Source organism: Ailuropoda melanoleuca, unplaced genomic scaffold (genome assembly GCF_002007445.2).
Source record: "Ailuropoda melanoleuca isolate Jingjing unplaced genomic scaffold, ASM200744v2 unplaced-scaffold9846, whole genome shotgun sequence".
Classification (NCBI taxonomy): domain Eukaryota; kingdom Metazoa; phylum Chordata; class Mammalia; order Carnivora; family Ursidae; genus Ailuropoda; species Ailuropoda melanoleuca.
Window position 1 is genome coordinate 151,121 of NW_023255376.1, and position 23,463 is coordinate 174,583.

General features: G+C 35.3%; 1 protein-coding gene across 1 annotated transcript in view; it reads right to left on the reverse strand.

The window, feature by feature from the left end:
* NUP62CL (nucleoporin 62 C-terminal like) overlaps nt 1–23,463 on the reverse strand; it is a 43,304-nt gene that overhangs the window by 14,022 nt on the left and 5,819 nt on the right. The window contains exons 4-9 of the mRNA XM_034653576.1: nt 22,245–22,404; nt 15,428–15,578; nt 15,103–15,152; nt 14,829–14,963; nt 13,010–13,121; nt 9,386–9,452 (exon numbers count right to left, since the gene is read on the reverse strand). Coding sequence (XP_034509467.1) covers nt 9,386–9,452; nt 13,010–13,121; nt 14,829–14,963; nt 15,103–15,152; nt 15,428–15,578; nt 22,245–22,404 — 675 coding nt within the window. The remainder of the gene's footprint in view (nt 1–9,385; nt 9,453–13,009; nt 13,122–14,828; nt 14,964–15,102; nt 15,153–15,427; nt 15,579–22,244; nt 22,405–23,463) is intronic.

Below are 23,463 nucleotides of genomic sequence, written 5' to 3' on the forward strand. Positions count from 1 at the left end.
TCAGACTCCCATCTACAAGTGCTTTTTCTATTACAGTATGCCTGTTTGTCAAATGCTGTGAAGAGTTTAAAGAAAAAGTACTATGCTGAGCTAGTAATTGGCACCACAGCATAATGCTATTTGTTGTCCTTTCAAACACTGAAGTGCTCAAAATAAGGCAGGCCTAGCTGAACCCCATCTAGGGAGATTTCATCAGTGAAATACTATCAGGCCATTTTATCTATGAGGTAGCCATTGAGCATGGGCCCAAAAACAGCATTATAGCAAGACTCCAGCATATTAATAGTTTTTAGTCACTAACAGGAAGAAAATTACCTTGGAGAAAAACCTGTATATCTCACAAACAATATAAATCCTGCTATTTGGGAGTGATTTAAATCATGGTACATATAATTCATCTGGGGAGGCTCTCCAGCTGAGGAAATTCACTTGGGCACAAAATGTACATAAGCAGGATTAGTGAGAAATCTAATTTTGCAGATGCATTGAGTGTATTTCAAATCTGGATTTACATATAGAAAAGGAATTTTAGAAGTGGAGCTCTGAGAATGTTAACCATCACGCACTATTTTCTAACAGGAGCCAAAGACTTCATCATTTTTAACCTTCGTACCCTAATCTCACCCACAAGAGATTATTTAGAATCAAGGAACAATAATGTGACGATAAATCTATCTTGTCTGTAAAGGGGAGTGGAGATGAGGAGGTAGCACACTGAACAATGGAAAGACATAAAATACCTTTCAGTTAACTGCAATGGGAAGAAGCGAGTACCTGTCTCTGTTGAGCTCAAGAGCCCCTTAGAGTGAGTTGCCACATCTCTGGCAGATCAAGAGCATTTGCTTCTCAAGTATCTGAAGTGGAACACTATACTCCAGACCACAATAGATGACCTCGCTGATCAACCAATGTCACCAAGATTTCCGAAAGAATTTTAGAAAAAGAGGAGGTAAAAGAAACCACCTTAATCAGTAAATCAGATTTTATTTTAGAGGATGAAAGAGAAAAGAGACATTTTATTTGGAATTCAAAGGCATCTTTTGGCATCTCAGCATTTGATGCTCTTCAAATATAAGAGGGATGAAAGTAAACTAATAAAAATATTTTTAAAGCATTTACCTGGACCAAGCTTCTTTAAAAAAATATGGCATGGTGACTATAGTTAATAATACCATATTGAATATTTGAAAGTGGCTAAGAAAGCAGATATTGAGAGCTGTCATCACAAGATTCTTGTGATGAGAAAAATAATTTTTTTTGTAACTATGTAAGGTGACAGAAGTTAACCCAACTTATTGTGGCAATCATTTCACAATATATACAAATATTGAATTATGGCATCGTGTGCCTGAGAATAATATAATGTTATATGTCAAATCTATCTCAATTTTGTCTAAAAAAATGTTTAAAAATACCCAACCCTGAAAACTCTAATTTAAAATAATCCCCCCAAACAATAAATATTAATATTGGGTAAAATGAATTACAATTGTAACATATCACAAAAAGCTGCTTCTCTGAAATGATCCTGAAGGCATTTTACGCAAGAGTTAGTCATACCACACTAGACAACTAAGAACATTTTACATCAAAAAGAAAAAAATAAGGTGATCAGAGACCGGTGCTAATGGGACTTTATTTTGGAAACATCACAAAATTCCTTATGGCATTTTTAATGACTCCAAGGAGTCTTCTCATTTTTCCCTAAATAGTAGTCAAAATGTTGTGAGCAGCTATTAAATAATTACGGGGTTGTAACCCATAAGAGACTACAAAGATCATGGATGAAATATATTTTAGTCGTGATGCTTTCGGACACCTCACCAAAAAAGCAAAATGCCATGAAAATACTCAAGGAACTCCTAAATAATGGTAAGTTTAGGATTTTACACTGCCCATCCCTTTATTGTGGCATGTGATAAATATTAATGTTATGGACCCAACAATGGTTTGGTATATGGAGAAACAAAAAATGCCTGTCCTTCGCCCCTACCTCCCCCGCTCTCTAAGAGAAGCAGCTCCATATATTTAAAATGAATAGCAAATTAGCTCAGATTGATTGTCAACTCTGTCCTAAGTGGTCCCAGAAGAGCTGGAGCTGCTGCAGTTTCAGTGACTGCCAACTCAGAAGACAGATGTGTGACTGTAGCATTGCCATCAAGCAAACCTTGAAATAAGGCTGTAAATTTTTACAGAGAAAGACAAGAGAGGAAAGTGGTATTTGACTATCGCTACTATTAACTCTCAATTATCTATACCGATCAGGAGGAAAAGAGGCAGAGATAATGTTAAACAACGGATGAATATCAAATTTGAGACCTGGTCAATATCCGCGCATGTTCAGACATTCCCTGATTCAATGCTCTTGTACTTATCTCTGACCACTTTCCAGCTCAGTCCCATCACAGTGAGTTCTATGGAGGTTAGAGAAAAAAAGGGGCCTGCTTCTCTCTAACTCACTCATGAATACCGAACAGTTGTTTGGACAGTGCAATCTTTTAACATATTTAAAGTATACTGTGTGTTTTCTAAGTCACTTTTAAAAATAGGCTGATTCTTAAGTTAAATACATGATCCTATTAGCATTATAGTTGCTATGTCTTACAATAGGAAAAAATTGTGCCAGTTAAGGATATTAAATTACAAAAACATTTCCCAGAAACCTTTTAAAACACAGATTTTGACATTAAAATAATTTTTAAAAACCTATACAGTTATGGGCACCTGGGTGGCTGAGGCAGTTAAGCATCTGCCTGCAGCTCAGGTCATGATCCCAGAGTACTGGGATGGAGCCCTGCCTCGGGCTCCCTGCTCAGCAGTGAGCCTGCTTCTCCCTCTTCTTCTGCCCCTTCCCCTGCTTGTGCTTTCTCTCTCTCTCTCAAATAAATAAAATCTTTAAAAAAGCAAAACAAAACTATACAGTTGAGATTTTTCTTCAGGAAAAAAATGCATTATTTCCATGGTTAAAAATAGCACATGAATTAGTTCTTCTAGAACTATTATTTGCTTGTGAATAAATGGACTTATTGAGAAGTTTAACCTTCAACTTCTCAGTCCACAGACCATTTCAGCAGATATGATTTCATTAACTACTAAAAAGCAAAATAAACCACCACCACCATCAAAAAAAAAAAACCACTTCTCAGCATAATTGAAGCCTGACACTCTCCATTACTTGATCATGTTATATCCTGATATGAAAAGGAAATGTTCCTTGGGTAGAAACAGCAAAAAGGAGCCCACAGCATCAGGAATTACTGGGCCTTTCCCCTCTCTTCATCATGACCTCCATTGTCTCAGCTGAGAGCCTACAGGAAACCTTATTGCATCTCCAGCTCAACTGAATTTTAGGCAAAAAAGTAATTCCCAGTAATCATTACTATCCATAGTCTTACTCTTTTTACCCTATGTTGACTGAGAAATTTACCCAGACACTTAGAAAATATGTCCCATACAAAGTACTATCATAATCATACTTTCAAAACCCTTGTCCTCTATTGTTGGTACATGATTAAGATTTTTTTTTATATCCAGTGATGCCTACATTAGAATTGTTTTGAGAGCATGTCAGGAGAAAGAATACTGTTCTGGTAATCAGAAAATTTGGATTCTGGTCCTAGCTTTGCCAGTAATTAGCTGTGTGTTCTTAGGGAAGTCATTTAACCTGTCCGGGCCACAGTTTCTTCATTTATATAAAGTAAGTCCTCTGCAGCACTAGCAACCTTAATTTTATTAGTAGGAAAACATTGGCTGAGAGCCTTGATATTTCACTTATGACAAAGAAGATCCCAGCCAAGAGAAAAAAAATTATTGTAATCTTTCTTTACAGCGTATTTACATTTTGACATCCCCCTAACTCTACCCAAGATGCATTGTTTATTGTAGGAAAATATGCAACACACAGGAAGACAACTGAGTCAAACTTTGCATAATCTTATTCCTTAGCATTTTCCAGTCACTGACATTCTCCCACATCTCAGCTGTTCTTACAACTTCTCCAAGGTAAGTAATTTTCAGTGATAATCTTCCTGGAACTGCCTTCTCTAGACCAATTTAATAGCTACCTTTTGAGTCAAATGGCTTTGTTGTCTTTCTCCTTCTCTCTCTCTCCTATACACAATAATCTCTGATAACCAGTTCCACCACTGTTATTTACTGATTGCCAACCCGGGCCAGGCACTGCTTAAGGAAAGTTCAACACTGTTTCTTTTAGTCCTTAAAAAAAAACCCTGAAAGGTAAATATTCTCCCTCATTTTTCAAATGAGGATATAGATTCAGAGAGATTAAGTAACAGTTAAGGTCACACAACTATTAAGTGGTAATGCCTTGATTTGAACCCATCCATACCTATCAGGCTCAGAAACTTCTCCCTATCAGGTTATTAATACTAAATCAATATAGAACTTAACATCCCTCTGATGATTCAAAAGAGTTTAGAAAGGGATGGGGCGCCTGGGTGGTGCAGTCTTTAAGCGTCTGCCTTTGGTTTAGGGCGTGATCCCGGCGTTCTGGGATCGGGCCCCACGTAGGGCTCCTCTGCTGGAAGCCTGCTTCTTCCCCTCCCACTCCCCCTGCTTGTGCTCCCGCTCTTCCTGGCTGTCTCTCTCTCTGTCAAATAAATAAATAAAATCTTTAAAAAAAAAAAAAAAAGAAAGGGATAGGACACTTCTTCCTCTGAGAGAAGGAAGTAAAGGTCGATGATGGTATAGGTATGTCTAGAAAGGAAAAAAGGTGAAGAAGTTCATCGTTTATGACCTCTATTAATGAAGAAAATGAGGAATCTGGAAATGAGAAATGAGAAAATTTGTATTATTTTCACACTACATCTCTAAAAAGAGAAACAACTGATTGCCTAACTAGCCCCCATTTATCTCCATTACGGAGGTCTCACTAATATTCCACATTTTAGGCAAAAGTCTATAAAAATTATTTCCCCCATATTTTTATTTTAAATCTATAGAAAGTTGAGAGAATAGTAAAAATCACAAACTTGTGTATCCTTTATGTAGATTAACCCACTATTTTGCCTCAAATTGCTCAATCTCTTTCTCCTCACAGGATTTTGTTTGAACCACTTGAAAGAAAACTAGACATGACACTTTTCTAAATAATGTAGCATACAACTTCTAAGGATAAAAATGTTTTCCTACAGGACCATAGTAACACATGTAAAAAAAATTAAAACTTCATTAATATAATTTAATGTATAGTTCTTTTTCAGTTTCCCCAATTGTTCTAAATAACATCTTCTTGAGAAAACATAGGTGATAAGCTCCTTGACATCCGTCTTGGCAATGATTTTTTGGATCTGACTCCATAAGCAAAGGTGAGCAAAAAAAAAGGATTACATCAAACTAGAAAAACTGCACAGTGAAGGAAACCATTAACAGAATGAAAATGCAACCCACTGAATGGGAGAAGATATTTGCAAATGATATATCCAATAAGGGATTAATATCTAAAATATATAAAGAACTTATACAACTCAATACCAGAAAAACAATCCAATCCAATTAAAAATGGACAGAAGACATGGATAGATTATTTTTTCAAAGAAGATACACAGATGGCCAACAGACATATGAAAAGATGCTTAGCGTCAGTCATCATCAGAGAAATGAAAATCAAAGTCACAATGAGATATCACCTCTACCTGTCAGAATGCCTATTATCAAAAAGATAAGAAATAACAAGTGTTGGCAGGGATGTGGAAAAACAAGGACCCTCATGCACTTTGGTGGGGATATAAGTTGGTGCAGTCACTATGAAAAACAGTATGGAGGTCCTCAAAAAATTAAAAATAGAACTACCAATGATCCAGCAATTCCAGTACCATGTATTTCTCTGAAGAAAATGAGAACACTAATTTGAAAAGATACACATGCCCTATGTTAATTGCATCATTATTTACAATACCCAAGATATGGCCATAATCTTTAGTGTCCATTGCTGGATGGAATGGATAAAGAAGATTTGGAACACAGAGAGGAGGTGGGTGAAGGGGATTAAGAGTACACTTATCATGATGAGCACTGAGTAATATATATAAATTGTTGAATCACTCTATTATACACCTGAAACTAATACATCATTAATTATACTGGAATTAAAATTTTTTTAGAAAAAGATTTGGTATACACACACACACATATACACACACAACGGGATACTACTCACCCATAAAAAAATGAAATCTTGCCATTTGTGAAAACAAGGATGGAACTAGAGGGTATTATGCTATGTGAAATAAGTCAGACAAAAACAAATACCATATGATTTCACTTATATGTGGAATCTAAAAAACAAAACATATGAACAAACAAAACAAAACTCATAAATACAGAGAACGGCACAGTGTTTGCTAGAAGGGAGAAGGCAAAATGGGTGAAAGGGGTCAAGGGGTACAAACTTCAAATATAAAATAAATAAATCTTGGGGATGTAATATACAGCATGGTGACTATAGTCAACAATACTGTAGTGCATACTTGAAAATTGCCAAAAGAGTAAGAAAAAAATTTTTTTTGTAATTCTGTATGGTGATTTTTGGTAACTAGACTTATTGTGGTGATCATTTCACAGTGTGTATAAATGTCAAATCATTATGTTGTACACCTGAAACCAATATAATGTTATAGATCAATTATACCTCAATAAAAAATAAAAACAAAGGAAGGCAGGCAAGGAAAGAAAGGGGGGAAAGAAAGAGAACAAGAGAAAGAAAAGAAAAGAAAAGAAAAGAAAAGAAAAGAAAAGAAAAGAAAAGAAAAGAAAAAAGAAAAGAGGCAGGGATGGAGGGGGAAGGAAGGAAGGAGAGAGGAAAGAAGAAAAGAAAAGAAAAAAAGAAAAAGAAAGGAGGGAGGGAGGGAAGAAAGAAAAAGAAAGAAAGAAAGAAAGAAAGAAAGAAAGAAAGAAAAAGAAAGAAAGAAAGAAAAAAGGGAAGAAGGGAAGAAAAGAAAAAAGAGAATAAAGTCTTCTTGGTTTTGATCCAGTATCCAAAATTAACATAGTAAACTTAATTATTATGTTTCTTTTAATCTGAGACAATCCCCTTAACTTGGTTTTGAATTTTTTTGTTTCCTATGACTGACTTTTTAAAAAGTCCCAAGCCAATTATGTTTCACAATGTGTTACACAGAGTGTCTGATTATCTTTTTGTGATTTTATTTAGTTAAACATTTTTTATAAGAACACTACATTATCTTTCGAAAGGTCTCACCTGTAGAATGTCTCATTGTTTTCTTATAATTAGATTCAGATGAACCAGTTTTGATAAGAATATTACCTATATGATATTATATATTTCTTATCATGTCAGATCAAGAGGCACATTGAGTTATCCCGCTATTAGTGATATTAAATTTTATCACTTGGTTATTAAAGTGGTACTTGTCAGATCTGTTGTAAAGGCACATTTTCTTCTTTATAATTTTTAAGTAATATGTGGAGTGATACTTTTGAGACCATGTACATATCCTGTTCCCCAACAATCTTTTTTTTAATGATTTTTTTATTATATTATGTTAATCACCATACAATACATCCCCGGATTCCGATGTAAAGTTCAATGCTTCATTAGTTGCGTATAACACCCAGTGCACCATGCAATACGTGCCCTCCTTACTACCCATCACCAGTTCCCCAACAATCTTAAACTCAGTGGTATTAGCATTCACTGATGACCCTTGCCTGAATCATCATGATGCTGGGGAGGCAAAATGGTGACTTTCTCACTAAACTGTACAATTAAATGGGTGAAATTTACGGTATATAAATTATACTTCGGTAAAACTACTTTTTTAAATTAACTCAGTAACATGCAATCTGTATTTGGCCCATACCTTCTAGCATATTTTCTCTGCCAAGAAATGACTGACAGCTGAAACATTTTATAAATGAGGCAAGATATTCAAGATCAGGGTAAGCTTAATAAAAATGCTCTGTTGAAATTTTTTTAATTGCAGTTCTCTAATTCTATCATTCCCTCTACAATTATTAGCTGGCATCCTTCTATAAAGGCTTTTCCCTGTAGCTCCCATTTTTCTCTCTCTCTCTCCCTCCCCCCAATCACTGAGGACTCATGGATTCCCCCCCTCAATGTATTATAATAATCCATTACTGATATTCTTTTTGATGTTCAAACTACCCTAATTTGGCCAATAGAAGCCCACTGAAGCACAATCTTGTGTCCTCATATAACCCCATTAGTTTTGAACAATCTATTTTCTTGCATAAAAGGTTCCCGGGGTGCCTGGGTGGCTCAGTTGGTTAAGCATCTGACTCTTGATTTCCACTCAGGTCATGATCTTAGGGTCATGAGATCAAGCCCCAGGTCAGGCTTTGTGCTGAGCATAAAGCCTGCTTAAAATTCTCTCTCTCTCCCTCTCCCTGTGCCCCCCTCCCCTGTCCTTATGCTCACTCTCTTTCTCTCTCTAAAAGACTAAAAATAAAAAATAAAAAAGTTCCAAACTGACCCTGTACATTCCCCGCCTGAAACCTGAGATTACATATCTCCCCAAGAAGCCTTGGTTACTTTTAATGGGAATGGTATTTAGAAAGCAAGATTTAGGTGCTTGATGTGCTGTTCATTGCTAGTGGGGTTAGTCATTGCTTCTTGGCCCTTTCTATAAACAGAACAAGGGAACAGGAAGTCATACTAATGTTTGCATCAAATTTACAATACAAACATAAAAGAAGGAACAGAATAATATATTCCATTTTATCTTGCCTTCCATTATCATCACTATCCTTACGCCTTTGCTTTATCCTATAATATACAGGATGGCAAAAATACTGTTATATTAGAATATATATAAACATAATATAGTATAATTCTGAAACTAACAATAACCTATTAAGAAAGTTGAAGATTTCTTTGCAGTTCTTTTTGTCCTTAAGATTACATCTTCGTAAAAATGTACTATCAAGAACACCACGTTCAAAAGTTATCTGAGCTGAATGATTATGTTATAGTTACGTAGGTTTGTTTGGTTTCAGCTTGTATATATTCGATTTTAGCATTTGTCTTTCTTCCCAGTATTTTTGGCTTAATTCTACTTTTTGAGTATTTAAGCTTTCATGTGGGCCAAAAATCAAAACTATGTTAAGAGGCATACCTAGAGAAGTCCTGCTTCTGTCCCCGTCTCCTCCACCTCATTCCTATACAGCCCCTATTTTCATTAGTTTCTGGTTTATTCTTACTGTGCTCCATTTTATAAAAACAAGCAAGTATAGTTCTTCAGAATTAATGTATACATACTGTAAGTTAAGTAACACCCCTATAACCAAGTTCTCATTTGAGTGTGGTCATGGCGCACAAAACCTTACTTGCGCCACATTTTCTAGTTGCAGTAACAGACAGCTTCACATACAAATAAACTCCCACCTGAATTCTGATTAATCCACTGGAGAGAGTCCATATGAGCATTCAGGATCTTGCAGATCTGCCGGAGCTAAAAACACATACAAAATCTTTAGATTATGATTATTCTGATATGGTAAACAAAACAAACATAAAAAATTGAAATTAGGAAGTAACTTTTCATTTCTTTTGGTAAGAAATGGACTGAGGATATATAAAATATTAATGGCTTTTTTTGCTATTTCATATTTGTAATGTTCATTACATCTTTTATTACTTCAATCTAACTATTTTGTAACTGTCAAGAAGTTGATTCCTGTGATTCAATAAGACACTACTACAGTACAAAAATAAGTAAAATAACATTAAGAGACATTTCACAAGAAATTTATATAAAATTTAAAATATTCTTTCAATAAAGTCAGCAATTTTTTGTTGAGGTTTAATTGACAAATAACATTCTATTAGTTTCAGGCATATAATGTAATGGTCTGCTACGTGTACATATTGCAAAATGATCACCACAATATGTCTTGTTAACGTCCATCACCATATGTAGTTAAAAACATTTTTTCCTTGTGATAATAACATTTAAAGATCTAATTACTTGCCAATTTTCAAATATGCAATACAGTATTATTAACAATAGTAGCCATGCTGTACATTACATCCCCATAACTTATTTTATACCTGGAAACCTGTACCTTTTGACCGACTTCACCCATTTCACCCACCACCCAACCCATGCCCCTGGCAACCACCAATCTGTTCTCTGTATCTATGAGCTTCTATTTTTGGTGTTGGTTTTTTTATATTCCACACATAAGTGAGATCATACGGTATTTGTCTTTCTCTGTCTCACTTATTTCACTTAGCATAATGCCCTCAAGGTCCAACCATATTGTTGCAAATAGCAAGATTTCCAAGTCAGCAATTCTTAATAAATGGTAATACTCAGTTGTCAACTGTGTGGAGAAAATACGTACATTCCTATACAGCCTATAGTAATAAAAATTGACCCAACCCTTCAAAATGTAAATTTTTGCAATATATATCAACAGTCTTAAAATATTCATACCTTTTAACTCAATATATCCTACTTCTAGGAACCTATCCAGAGGAAATAATCAAATCTAAACATAACTGGTCATTACAGAGCAATTGTATAATGGCAAAAAATTAGAAACAATCTCTCCACCAATTTAAAAAAATAATTCAATATATTATGGTAAAGTCACCTCTAATGAAATATTATAAAGTCATTAATATTTTCAAAGATTTCCGAAGTTTTCAAAGAATGCTTAAAATTTTGAGAAAACACTGTGAAAGAATATGAAATGAAGACAGAATATAAAACTCCATATACGTATGCTTCCAATGCTATTTAAAACAAAAGAAGAATTTTTACCAGCATAGCAAAAAGACTTGGAAAAAATATACCAATACATTAGCAGGGTACTGGTAATAGAGGTGATTTAATTTTCTTCACAGATTTCCATATTTTCCAACATAATACATTGAGTAAGTATATGTATTAACTTTGTAATGAGACACTCTAGACATTTAAAATTTTTTAGAATACTTTTGATGACTATTCTAGTGAAGTCCAGGATAATAATGAAAGTAGGAGGAAATGAAAATGTTACCACACTTAAAAGAACAGTATGTAATGAAAACAGAAATCTAGTGTATTTTAACATAACAAACAGAAATACAAGTTGTAGTAGGAACAATGAGTTTTTGTAAGAAAATGTAACCGAAGACCATAGACCTATAATATGGATCTGCTTAATAAAAATTTTAGGTGTTAGGTGGTCTCTCTCATCTCCCCCAATCCCCCCACCCTCTACTCCATCCCCTACCCGCCCCCCTGCATACAAATGGTAAAAATAAACAGGTAAATCCCATCATTGTGAATACTGTTAAACACTGTGGCTATTTTTCTACCCTGGTGTATGGCCCACAGTAAGGAAGCTTTGTTGATCTGGTTACAATAAATTATCTTCAAGAATATTATTGTTCAGCAAATGTTTTCTCTGCTTCTCGCCCAATGATTTATGCCGAGAAATGAGATGAATTGTTGCTGATCTCTTGCTTCTTTTGTCCTGCTATCGAGCAGCAATTATCTTTAATTCACTCATCTTAAATATCTCAATCACCCTTGTGAGGAAAAACGAAAACAAAAGACTCACACCATTTACTCCCCACTACCAAAATAAAATAAAACAATCCAAGCAAGGCTAAGTAGAGAAAAAGGATAAGGATAGGATTACGGTCCCTTTTTACTTACTCTGTTCAGAAACTTCTCTTACTTTATTTCAACACAGAGAGACTAGACATCAGCTCTGCCTCATATCTAAATCTGCACGTATTTACTTATGCATAAAAATTCTTTTATAAAATAATTGTGGACTTTATAATCACAATGGTGAGCGAATATTTCATAAAAAGAAAACTTATATTCTGTCAACTCTTGATCATCTATGTGAACACAAGGAGATAGTAGCATGGATAATCCCAGACTAATTTATATTTGTCTTTGTTCAATTTTAGATTCACCCAAAGTAGAGAATGGCATAATTTTTATAGCTAGAGGGGACTTCAAGATCATTTAAGTCCACCCTTGACATTTTGCAAAAGAAGGAGCTAAGATCCAGAGAGATTAAGTGACTTAAATAAAATTCTCATCCTTTCTCAACTACACCATGCTGTCTCTTTATAATTAAAAAAGCTAGTAATATGTACATAGATAAAGAACTGTCCGTATGATTGGACAAAGAGTTTACTAGAGAATAATCATGATATATATCCTTTGTCCTCACCTACCCAGATCCTGGCCCCACTCCGAATTATACTCAACAGACAGAAAGTACAATGGGAGTTCCCACTATGGGAGAGTCCTTTTACCACATGGTGGGAGAGAGTAAAAGAACTACCATTTAGTTGCTAAGACAATTAGGAAAGGTAGAGGAAATAAGCTCTTTAATTAGAGTATAGATAAAGGGGAAAAGTACCAATCCTTTCTTACGGCCAAATTAATTCAAAATACCTCAACTCTCTAACTGGAGCCTCAACTTTATTTCCCCATGATAAAATACACTTAAGTTATGAGGTAGGTAGATTCTACAAGGCAGGTGGAAACCTAATAACCACATCTAACAAAGTTTCTATGGAAAAATATATTTTAAGACTCAAATAGTTGACTTATCAAACTTTTAAGACATAACCCAGTCATAATTTAAGGATTGCCTGGATATACCTAATAAACCCAAGCATATATCCTCACAATTATATGAATACATAGAAAAATATGTAAAAGGAAGAATGAAGTAGCCAATGAGTAAAAGAAGAGAAAAAGTAAGTACAGGGACCTATTTAGCTATGTGAAGAACAGGGAGAAAACCCTGAAAATTTAGGGAGGAAAGTCATTTTATTTTTTTACCCTCCTGGAAATAATCACAAAAAACTCACAACCTTTTCTCCTCCTAAATATTTCTTGCCCCACTTAACTATACCCCAAAGTTCAAATCTGTAGAGGCAGGTAAGGAGCACAAGAGGACAGGAGAAGGTGACTAGCTAAAGGAACTCACAGAATGCTAATTTCGTACTAAATTTTGGTTGTCTAAATAGATAAAGCAGTTCACACACCGGGTCAGTAGGGTCAGCAGGATTTCCAAATGTATTCAGGTGCTCAATAATGTCCTTGAGATCTTGGGCCATTCGTTTCAGCTGAGCATCTATATTTTCTGCTAATTTGTAACTGAAAACACAGGTAAAATAAAGATATTAACAAGAACTGCTTTCTCTGCTATGCCTTGTTACTGACATACAAAGACGATACTGACAGCTGGATTTGCACCAATTCCCCCTGCCTTCTAAGTAGGTCTCAGTGATGACAAATGGCACATTTTTATGTAGGTGGCATTCATGACCTTTTTATTACCATATTCTAAAAAGACTCCATAGGTGAAGGCTTTTAACCATTTCGGCACTTTTATAGTCACCTATTTACCCTCTGGATAATGTTCCGGGGAGCTCTGAAGCAACAAAACTCTTTTTAGCTCTTACAATGAACTCATTAGAAGTTTAGATACATGAGAAGCTATTCGGTGCTTAGGAGTATTCAGTAAGTGCTGTGATATCTTCAATGATTTTAAATACGTAAATTTTCAAAGAAAAAACCTTATATAAATATACTCCATCATCCAACAAAAGATGTTTTGAGAAATGAGATTAACAATAATCTGCTAAGTTCACAGCAAATACTAGTTGGCTAAATTCTCAAGATTTCCACCCAAACTATTTACACACATACATACACGCTTAACCTAGTCAATAATATGTTTACGAATTAAAGTGATCAGAGTTTTTCAACTTTAATGTCTATAAAGATTAAAAGATTCAATGAGATTTAGTGATAACTATTGCCTTTCTGTCCCAGAGTACTTAAAGGCAATTGGTTACCTTGTTTGCTGAAGATCATACTAAAGATTCCATCACAATATAAATCGGACTACATAAAAACAACTGGAAAGAACTACATTTCAATTATTCCTTCAAATTACAGTTAGGTACTCATGGCCAAAAATATAAGTCTCTAGGTTTCAAAAAAATGATAGAATGCATAGAAAGCAATCCAGAGAAAAAAAAAGATTCATAAAGGCTGAAATACAAAAGCAGAAATAGAACTAGGGTCCATACAGATTAGCAATACTTACTATTAAATGCACCTACAAAAAAGTTAATTTGCAAGCCTTTAGAAAATAAGCTCAGTCTTAACTCACTAGTAATCCATTACCAAAGGGAGTCTGATTTGGTCTTAGTCTGGTTTATGAAGCACATTCAGACAAGTTTTTCTAACACTTTATTATTTGGCCTGATTACAAAACTTCAGTTCCGGAGAGATAAAGTTACTGTAGGGATACTTGGTAATATTATCAACAAAAAGACTGAATCACACACACACAAAAATATATTCAGCCCAAGACATTGACAGAATCATTCAATTTTTGAAAGCTATGCAGTCTGCCCCCAGATTAACAAATTGCCTTTAAAATAGCCAGTGATTTATCACTGAAGCAATTGCATGAACATTAGATTTAAAAGAGTCAACATAAACAGGAGGCCATAAATATCCCATGATACTATGACACCACACACATAAAACTTGTATTTCTAATTTAAGAACAAACTTGACAAATATAAAAACTTTACAGTGGTCATGTATAAGCTTGAGATTAATAAGTGTACAAAATGCTATAAAACAAAACTGCCAGAATGATTACTTCATTTTCAAGCATCCTGAAACGATAAACGGAAAACAGCCAAATAAGCTGATAAATGGCAACTCTAAGAACTTGTCCTTTTCTACCAATTTTTATTACCTGCCCTTCAATTCTATTTTTTCCCTTTTTTTTTAAAGTAGCTAAGTTTTGCCCCATTCCTTGATCTTTATTCCGTTACTTACGTCTTCCCATGCTCCTCATATGCATGCTGCAGATAAGCAGACCCACTCTGGTCCTTCACAAACTCCTCTAAAGGGGTCAAGAGATCTTCCAGTTCCTTCTGCTGTGACAGGATAAAATCCAATTCTTGTTCCAGCCTGAAAAAACAAGTCACAGGAAGGGCCGATGAAAGGAATTTGGAGTGTCAAAATAAATGTCAAAAACTACAACAAGGACAAAAGAATGGACAAAGAAATTGATCTTTAATCTTTCAACCTAGGGAGTCTAAGGTTCTACCTCTGCTGATCCAGTTTCACTTTTTCCACTTCTCCGTGTAAAGTAGTAATCTATAAAGGAAAACAAGAATACGATAATGTAAATATTTGAATTTATGTTGTAATTTTAAGGCAATATTAATATTCTCATATACACTTCAAATATGAACAATTTCCTAATTCAGGACACTCATTACATAAGGAAAATATTTTTCAGTTGATCATCAATATTGGGATAGAAAATTACCACAAAACACAGGTCTGTGCTCTTGTACAATGCAGGTAGATTAATGAGACTTTGAAAATACTTGTACAATACAGGTAGATTAATGAGACTATCTTCGTACCTTCTCACCATTCTCAATCAATGTACGGTCCCAAGCATTGACCTGAGAGGCCTGGTGAAGAAAGTACTTTTCTTGATCCTCTAAATCAAGGTTCCATTCGTTTATCAGACCCTCCAGCTGACCATATGTCATCACAGGAGTTACAATTGCACTAAAAAAAGGATACAGTAAGATCATATGATCACATTTTTAAAAGTATAACGGTATTTTTTAAATGAATAACATAGGGCTTAGAGAAGAAAATATCACATGAGTTTTTCAGACCTGCTCCCTAACAAAATCAGCATAGATGGTCAAGATTATTTTAAAAACAACCATTTCAAAATCTTTGGAAATTATCCTAAAGGAATACAGCAAATAAAAAAAAAAGATCTATTAAGACATCTACTAAATTTCAGTAAGAACCACTAAAGTCTGTGCCACACCTGCTCCCTTCCTTCGCCCTCAGCTCAGCATGATGCAAGTTCCATCCTGGATGCATGTGGCCAGAGATAGGACTCGCTCTCCCCATAGCTCTTAGTCAAAATGATCCATTCCCAATCTAAGACGTATCCACAAAACAGAGTAGGCAGCTGATCTTCCATCCTCCAGTGGGCAGAACCAAGCAGAACTCTGATTCCCCTGCCAGGTAGTATCAAACAGGCTAAGCAGGTAGCTGATTTTCCAGCCTGTGACTGGCAGAACCAGGCAATGCTCTGATTCCTTTCCTGGGGCAGTGTCAGCAGGGCTGAGCAGAGAGGTAATCATCAATTCTCTGCTCAGCACAGGCAGGTAGTGTTCTATTTCCTCTACCAGGGTTCTGTCACCGAAGGCCAGTGACAAGCTGCATCTAAATACCCACCCAGCGGCAACAAGACTTAATAAAGCAGAGCGAGAAAGGATTAGTTACCGTTAGGCTTCACCACTTGTCTTCAATGTCAGTGGGACCCAACGGGAAGCTTAACTTCTCTACCCACCTGCCATCACTGAGACTGAACAAAGTAATGCAAGCTGGAGCTAGTAAGGACTCCACTTCCCACCACCCCTGGTGTCAGCAAGGCTCAGTGGGGAGGTTAACCTCCATACCTACAGGAAAAATCAAGACTGAATGAGGCAGGGCAAAGCAGGGCTAGTCAGCACTCTGACCCCCTTCTCCCCAGAGCCTATGTCAGTGGGGCCCAGGAGGGAGCTAAGCTTCCACACCAAACCAGCATCAAGAGGCTGAATGAAGTGATAAGAGGCAGAATAGTTGATATTCTGCTTCCTCACTCCTTTTGTGCCAGTGGGGCCCAAAGAGAAGCTGAAATTCTGCCTCCACTCTGCAGCAACTAAGCAGTATGAGTTAGTCCCCCACTTCCTCTTCTTCTGGGGTCCCAGGGACCCAGCTGAGGGCTGAGCTTATATCCCCACTTGCGGCAATGAAGTGGTGTGACCCACTGCTCCACTTTCATGCAGAATGAGTCAGCAGGACTGAAGGGGTAGCTGAACTTCCATACCACTCATCTGCACTGAGGCAGTATGAGTCAGTACTTCACTTGTACTGGGGTGGTATGGGCAAGGTCTAGTAGGAAGCTGAAGATATAAACACATCCAACAAATGCACTACACCCCAAGAGAAGGATTACTTCATTTGAAAAAATTAAAATAGGACCCAGAGTCCCCTAACATAATAGACATAATGTACAGGATACAACTGAAAATTATCTGTCCTATCAAGAACCAGGAAAATCACAACTCAAAAGTGAAAAGAAAATCCAAAGGCACTGACAGTGAGAGGTATCAGATACTGGAATTCTCTGAAAAGAATTTTAAAGCAACCATCAAAAAATGCTCCAATAAGCAATTATGAATTCTCTAGAAACAAATGAAAACTAGAAATTCTCAGCAAAGAAACCGAAGTTATGAAAAACAATCAAATGGAAATTATAGAACTGGAAACTAAAATACCTGAAATAAAAACAAAAAATAAAAAAGTGTTTGATACTAGAGTGAAGATGACAAAGGATAGAATCAAGCCAACTTGAGAGTAGATCAATAGAATTTACAGAACAGCAAAGAGAAAAAAAATACAAAAAATGAAAAAAAATCTAAAGAACCTAGAGGACAATAATAAAACAGGTAACATCCTTACCATCAGAGGATGATTGATTAGAGAGGAAAAGAGAAAATGGGATTGAAAAAGTATTCTGAAAAATAAAGGTGAAAACTTCTCAAATTTGGCAAATGACATAAATCTACGAATTCAAGATGCTGAGCAAACCCCAAACAGAATAACTCAAAGAAATCTGCACTAAGACACATAATATTTAAATTTCTGAAAACTAAAGATAAAGAAAGAAAAAAATCTTGAAGGTAGCCAGAGAGAAACAACACATTACTTAAAAGGTAATACCAATTTGAATGACTCCAGATTTCTCATCTTAAACCATGGAGGCTAAAAGGAAGTGTCACAACATTTTTCCAGTACTGAAAGAAAAAAAAAAAACTGTTGACCACAACTTCTCTATCTGGTGAAAATGTCCTTCAGAAATGAAAAGAAAATAAAGATATTCCCTTGCAAAATTTTTTTGTTGTTGGCAAACCTACCCTTGAAAATTGGCTAATCAGACCAAAAAAATGAAAACCGAAGGCTTGGAACTTCTTAAAGGAAAGAAAGTCAAAATGAACAAAAAGGATAAATATAATAGACTATCCTACTTCTCATGAATTTTTAAAGTCATATTTGATGGCTGAAGCAAAATTAGAACACCACATATTGTGGTGCTCAAGGTGCACAGAGGAAATACTTGAGACGATTAAACTTAAAAGATAAGAAGAGTTAAGGGAGCTAAATAGAATTACCAAAGTGGTAAAATGTCAACATGACTAGACTATTAGAAGTTACATATGTATACTGTAATACCTAGAGCAACTAGTAAAATTATACAAAGCAATATAATGAGAAACACTATAAAAATAGAACAAAATGGAACCCTAAAAAATGTATGAATATCCCACAGGGAAATTTAAAAAAAAAAAAAGAAAAACAAAAACAAAAGACAAATAACAAAATGGCAGACTTGAGCCCTAACATACCAATAATTAGCTTAAATGTAAATGTGCTAAACATACCAACTAAAAAGCAGAAATTGGCAGAGTGGATAAAAATTATGATCCATCCATATGCTATCTACAAGAAACTCACTTCAAATACAAAGACACAAATAGGTTGAAAGTAAAGCGATGGAAAAAGATATACATGCAAGATTAATTTTTTAAAAGAGATGGCTACATTAATAGCAGATAAAGTCAATTTTAGAGCAAAGAAAATTACCGAAGAGGGACATCGCACAATGATAAAGGCATCAAAGCACCAGCGAAAGCCAACAACCCTAAACATGTAGGCAACCAAACAGTATAACCTCAAAATACAAAAAGGAAAACTGATAGAGCTGAAGGGAGAAAAAGAGGATTCCACAATTCTAGTTGGGCACTTCAAACTGCCGCTCTCCACAACTGAAAGAAGCAATAGAGAGAAAAGCTGCAAGGATACAGATCTGAAAATACAATGAAATAGAAACTCATCATCATATATAAAACACTCCACCCAAAAGCAGAAAATACAACTTTCAGATGCCCGTGGAGCAGCCACCAAGAAAGACTCTATCTCCATCATAAAACGAATCTGAACAAATACAAAAGGACTCAAGTCATACAGAGCATGTTCTCCAACTATAATAGAATCAAACTAGAAATCGATATTGAAAGAAAACAAGAAAGTCTCCAAGCACTTGGAAATTAAACAACATACTTCTAAATAATCTATGGGTCATAGAGGAATTCACAAAGGAAATTTGAGAAGTAGACAGAATTGAATGAAAAGGAAAATAAAACATAATAGAACATGTGGTACACAGGGGGACTTGGGTGGCTCAATGGGTTAAGCATCTGCTTTCAGCTCAGGTCATGATCTCAGGGTCCTGGGATCAAACCCCACATCAGGCTCCCCGCTCAGTGGGGAGTCTGTTTTTCCGTCTCCCTCTGCCCCTCCCCCCACTCATGTGCTCTCTCTCTCCCTCGCTCCCTCCCTTTCTAATAAATAAATAAAATCTTTTTTGAAAAAGGTATGTGGTACACAGCTAATGCAATGGTGAGGATATTTATAGCATTAAATGTTTACATTAGGAAAAGGGAAAGCTCTCAAATCAACAATCTAAGTTCATACCTCAAGAAACTAGAAAAAGCAATATGAACCCAACACAATCAGAGGGAAAGAAATAATAAATAGTAGATATCAATGCAATTGAAAACAAAAACAACAGAGAATAATCAGTGAAACAAAAGCTACTTCTTTGGGAAAAGATTTATAAAATTGATAAAAGAAAGGTGCAGACCACCAACATAAGAAATGAAACAGCTATTAAAGGCGCAAAAAGCAAATACTACAAACAACTTTGTAGTCAAAAATTTGACAACTTAGAAAACCAAACCAATTTCTTGAATACCACAACTACTAAAACTCATCAAAGATGAAACAGATAACCTGACTAGTTCTAGAACCATTAAAGAAATTGATTTGTAATTTAAAATCTCCCAAAAAAGAAATATCCAGGCCCAGAGGTTTCACTGGAGAATTCTGCCATACATTTAACAAACACAATTTTTTTATACAATTTATACAATTCCTTCTATAAAACAGAAGAGGATACTTCCCAGATCATTTTATGAGGCTAGTATCGTCCACATATCAAAACCAAAGACAGAATAAAAAATGAAAAAAACCAAAACTATGGACTAATATCTCTCATAAACTTAAATATAAAAGTCCTCAAGCAAAATACCAGTAAACTAATCCAAAAAATGTATAAAAAAAACAATACACCATGACCAAGTCGAATATATTCTATGTATGTAAGGCTGGCTCAACATTTGAAAACCAATCAATGTAATTCACCATATCATTAAGCTAAAGAGAAAAAATCCTAAAATATTGTATCGGTTGAAGCAGAAGAAATATTTGACACAAATATGTCCAATTGATTTTTGACAAAGGTGTAAAAGTAATTCAGTGGAGGAAGTTGAAGACTGCCTTTCAACAAATGATGCTGGAAAAACTGGACACCCAAGACAAAAAAATGAACCTTGCTCTAAACCTCACACCTCATACAAAAATTAACTCAAAGTGGTTCCTGATTTAAACGCAAAATGTAAAACTATAAAATTTTTAGGAAAAAGTAGAGATTCTTTGGTATCTAGAGTTAGGCAAAGAGCTCCTAAACTTGACATTAAAACACGGTCCATTAAGGGAAAAATTGATAAACTAGACCTCAGCAATTAAAAGTTTTTTTTGGCAAAGTACCCTGTTAAAAAGACGAAAAGACAAGTTACAGATTTAAAGAAAATATTTATAAACCACATATCTGACAAAAGACTGAATCTAGAGTATATAAAACTCTCAACACTTGGAATTAAAAACAGAAATTCAAGTAGAAAACCAACAAAAAACATGACATGAACAGACACGTCACCAAAGAGGATATGCTGGTGGCAGATAAACACATGAAAAGATGCTCAACATCATTAGTCATCAGGGAAATGCAAATTAAAACCACAATGAGATAACATTTCACATCTATTAGAAGGGCTAAAATAAAAAATAGTGACAACACCAGATCCTGGAGAGAAGGTAGACAAGCTGGACCCCCTCACACATTGCTGTCAAGTGTGTAAAATGGCACAGCCTCTCTGGAAAAGAATTTGGCATTATCTTAAAAAAAATAAACATGCAACAACCATACCACCCAGTAACTGCACTCTGGGCATTTATCCCAGAGAAATGAGACTTACATTCACAAAAAAAAAAAACCAACCCTGTACAAAAGTGCTCCTAGCAGCTTTATTCATAACAGCCAGAAACTGGAAACAACCTACAAGTCCATCAACAAATGAACAGATAAACTATAGTACATTTACAATACCATGGACTACTGCTGAGAAATGAAAAAAGAACAAACTATTGATGCACATGACAAACTTAACTCCAGGAAGTATGACTAGAAAAAAAAACAGTCCCCAAAGATCACATAATATAGGACTAATTAGTGTAACATTTTTAAATGTCAAGATTATAGAAATGGAGAACAGATTCGTTGCTGCCGAGGGTCAGGGAAAGGAGGGGATGGTAGTGAGTGTGGCTATAAAAGGGCAACAGGAAGGATCCTTGTGCTGATGAAACTGTTCTATATCTTGATTGCATCACTGTACCTATAGCATTTCAAGATGTTATTATTGGGGGATCCTAGGGAAGGGACACATAGAATTTTTTGTATTGTTTCTTAGAAGCACATGTGAATTTACAATGGTCTCAAAATAAAAAGTTTAATTAAAAAAAACAATTAGAGAAAAACATGGCATAGATTCTAAGAATACAGCCTCTGGAGATCAACTGCCTGAATTTTAATCCTGGCTCAACCATTACCAGGGGCAGAGTATAATTTCTATGTGCTCCAGTTTTCTCATCTATAAAATGGGAACAAAAATAGCACCTACCTCATAGAGTTATTGTGAGGATTAAATGATATGATGCTTGTAAAGCACTGTCACATTGCTAAACATATTGTAATTGCACAATAAATGTTAGCTATTATTAGTAATAGTAATAATAGTATTATAATGGTAATAAAACAAAGGTGCGTTATTAATCATTCCACTTCCTAAGCTACAGAAATCCTTTATCTGCCCCTTCGAATGTGTCATTTACCTAACGTTCAAACAAAAGCTGAAGCTACACAAACAAATTATACCTTGTACATGATAAATAAAATAAAATTCACACAAATTTTCAAATAAACAAGCTTACTTAACAGTTGAAGTAAACGGTACAGAATTAACACCGACTGGAATAATGTTATTAATCCCAGATGATGTCAGTGACCTTAGGTTCAAGGTAAAGCCACTGGTGGTTGTGGTAGTGGTGGTGGTGGTGGTGACAGTGGTGGTGGTCGTCGTTGATGTTATAGCTGGAAAATAAAATGCACATTAGTCGGAAATGAGAGGCTTATTTTATTTAGTCCTTGATCATTCAGGATAAAAGCTATAGAAGCATTTTTTAAAATGTGAAATTGAACTCAAAGTTGTGTGGATTTGTACGCATCACTGTTGTAATATGAAGTGATATACAGCAGGCCAGACATCTGGATTAACCTTTCTGCTAAAAATTAAAAATCCTGGATATGTGTGTAGAAAAAGAAAATTTACAACTTAACCAGACCTATAAACATTAAAGAAATTGAATCAATCCCCCAAATTCCTCCCATAAAAAAACCTCCAGACCTAGATGACTTCACTGACAAATTTTACTAAACTGCCAAGGAAAGAATAATTGCAATCTTATACAAACTCTCTGTACATCTATATCTTTGCATACTTACATGAATATATCTGTGTAATTAATTCCTAGAAAAGAAATTTCTGGATCAAAGGGTCAGCACACTATAAATTTTAATATATCTTGCCAAACTGCCCAACCAAAAAGATTTTGCCAATTTATATTTCTATCAGTAGGGGAGAGTCCCTGTTTCTCTATGTTATAGCGCATAATGTTTCTCTACAATATAGCCCATACTAGGCATATATCTTCACAAGTCTAATAGGGGAAAGCCTCTCAAAGTTTCATCTACAGCCCAGACCTCTCTCTTATGTGTCTTTTTCCACCGTACCCCTACTAGAATACCTACCCCTCTCTAGACGAAATCCTCACTACATTTCATGGCCTAACTCATTCTTCCTTCCCCCCATATTTGTCACCCACTTCTCTTCTATGCCACCGTTATCCCTTGGTTTTCTGAACTTCTATAGCACTTTTGGTTTTTCCTACACACTGAGCACTTAAAGAACAATTCACAGAAAACTGTGGCTGGTGGGGATTGCAAATATTTTCTTCTTTTTGGTTCTCTGTGTTTTCAAATATTCTTGGTAATCAATAGATGCTGCTTCTGTAACAAGAAATTTGTTATAAAAATACACTATAACATGTACACAATTGTTTGTTTTACATTAGCCTTGCTTTCCCAATTAGC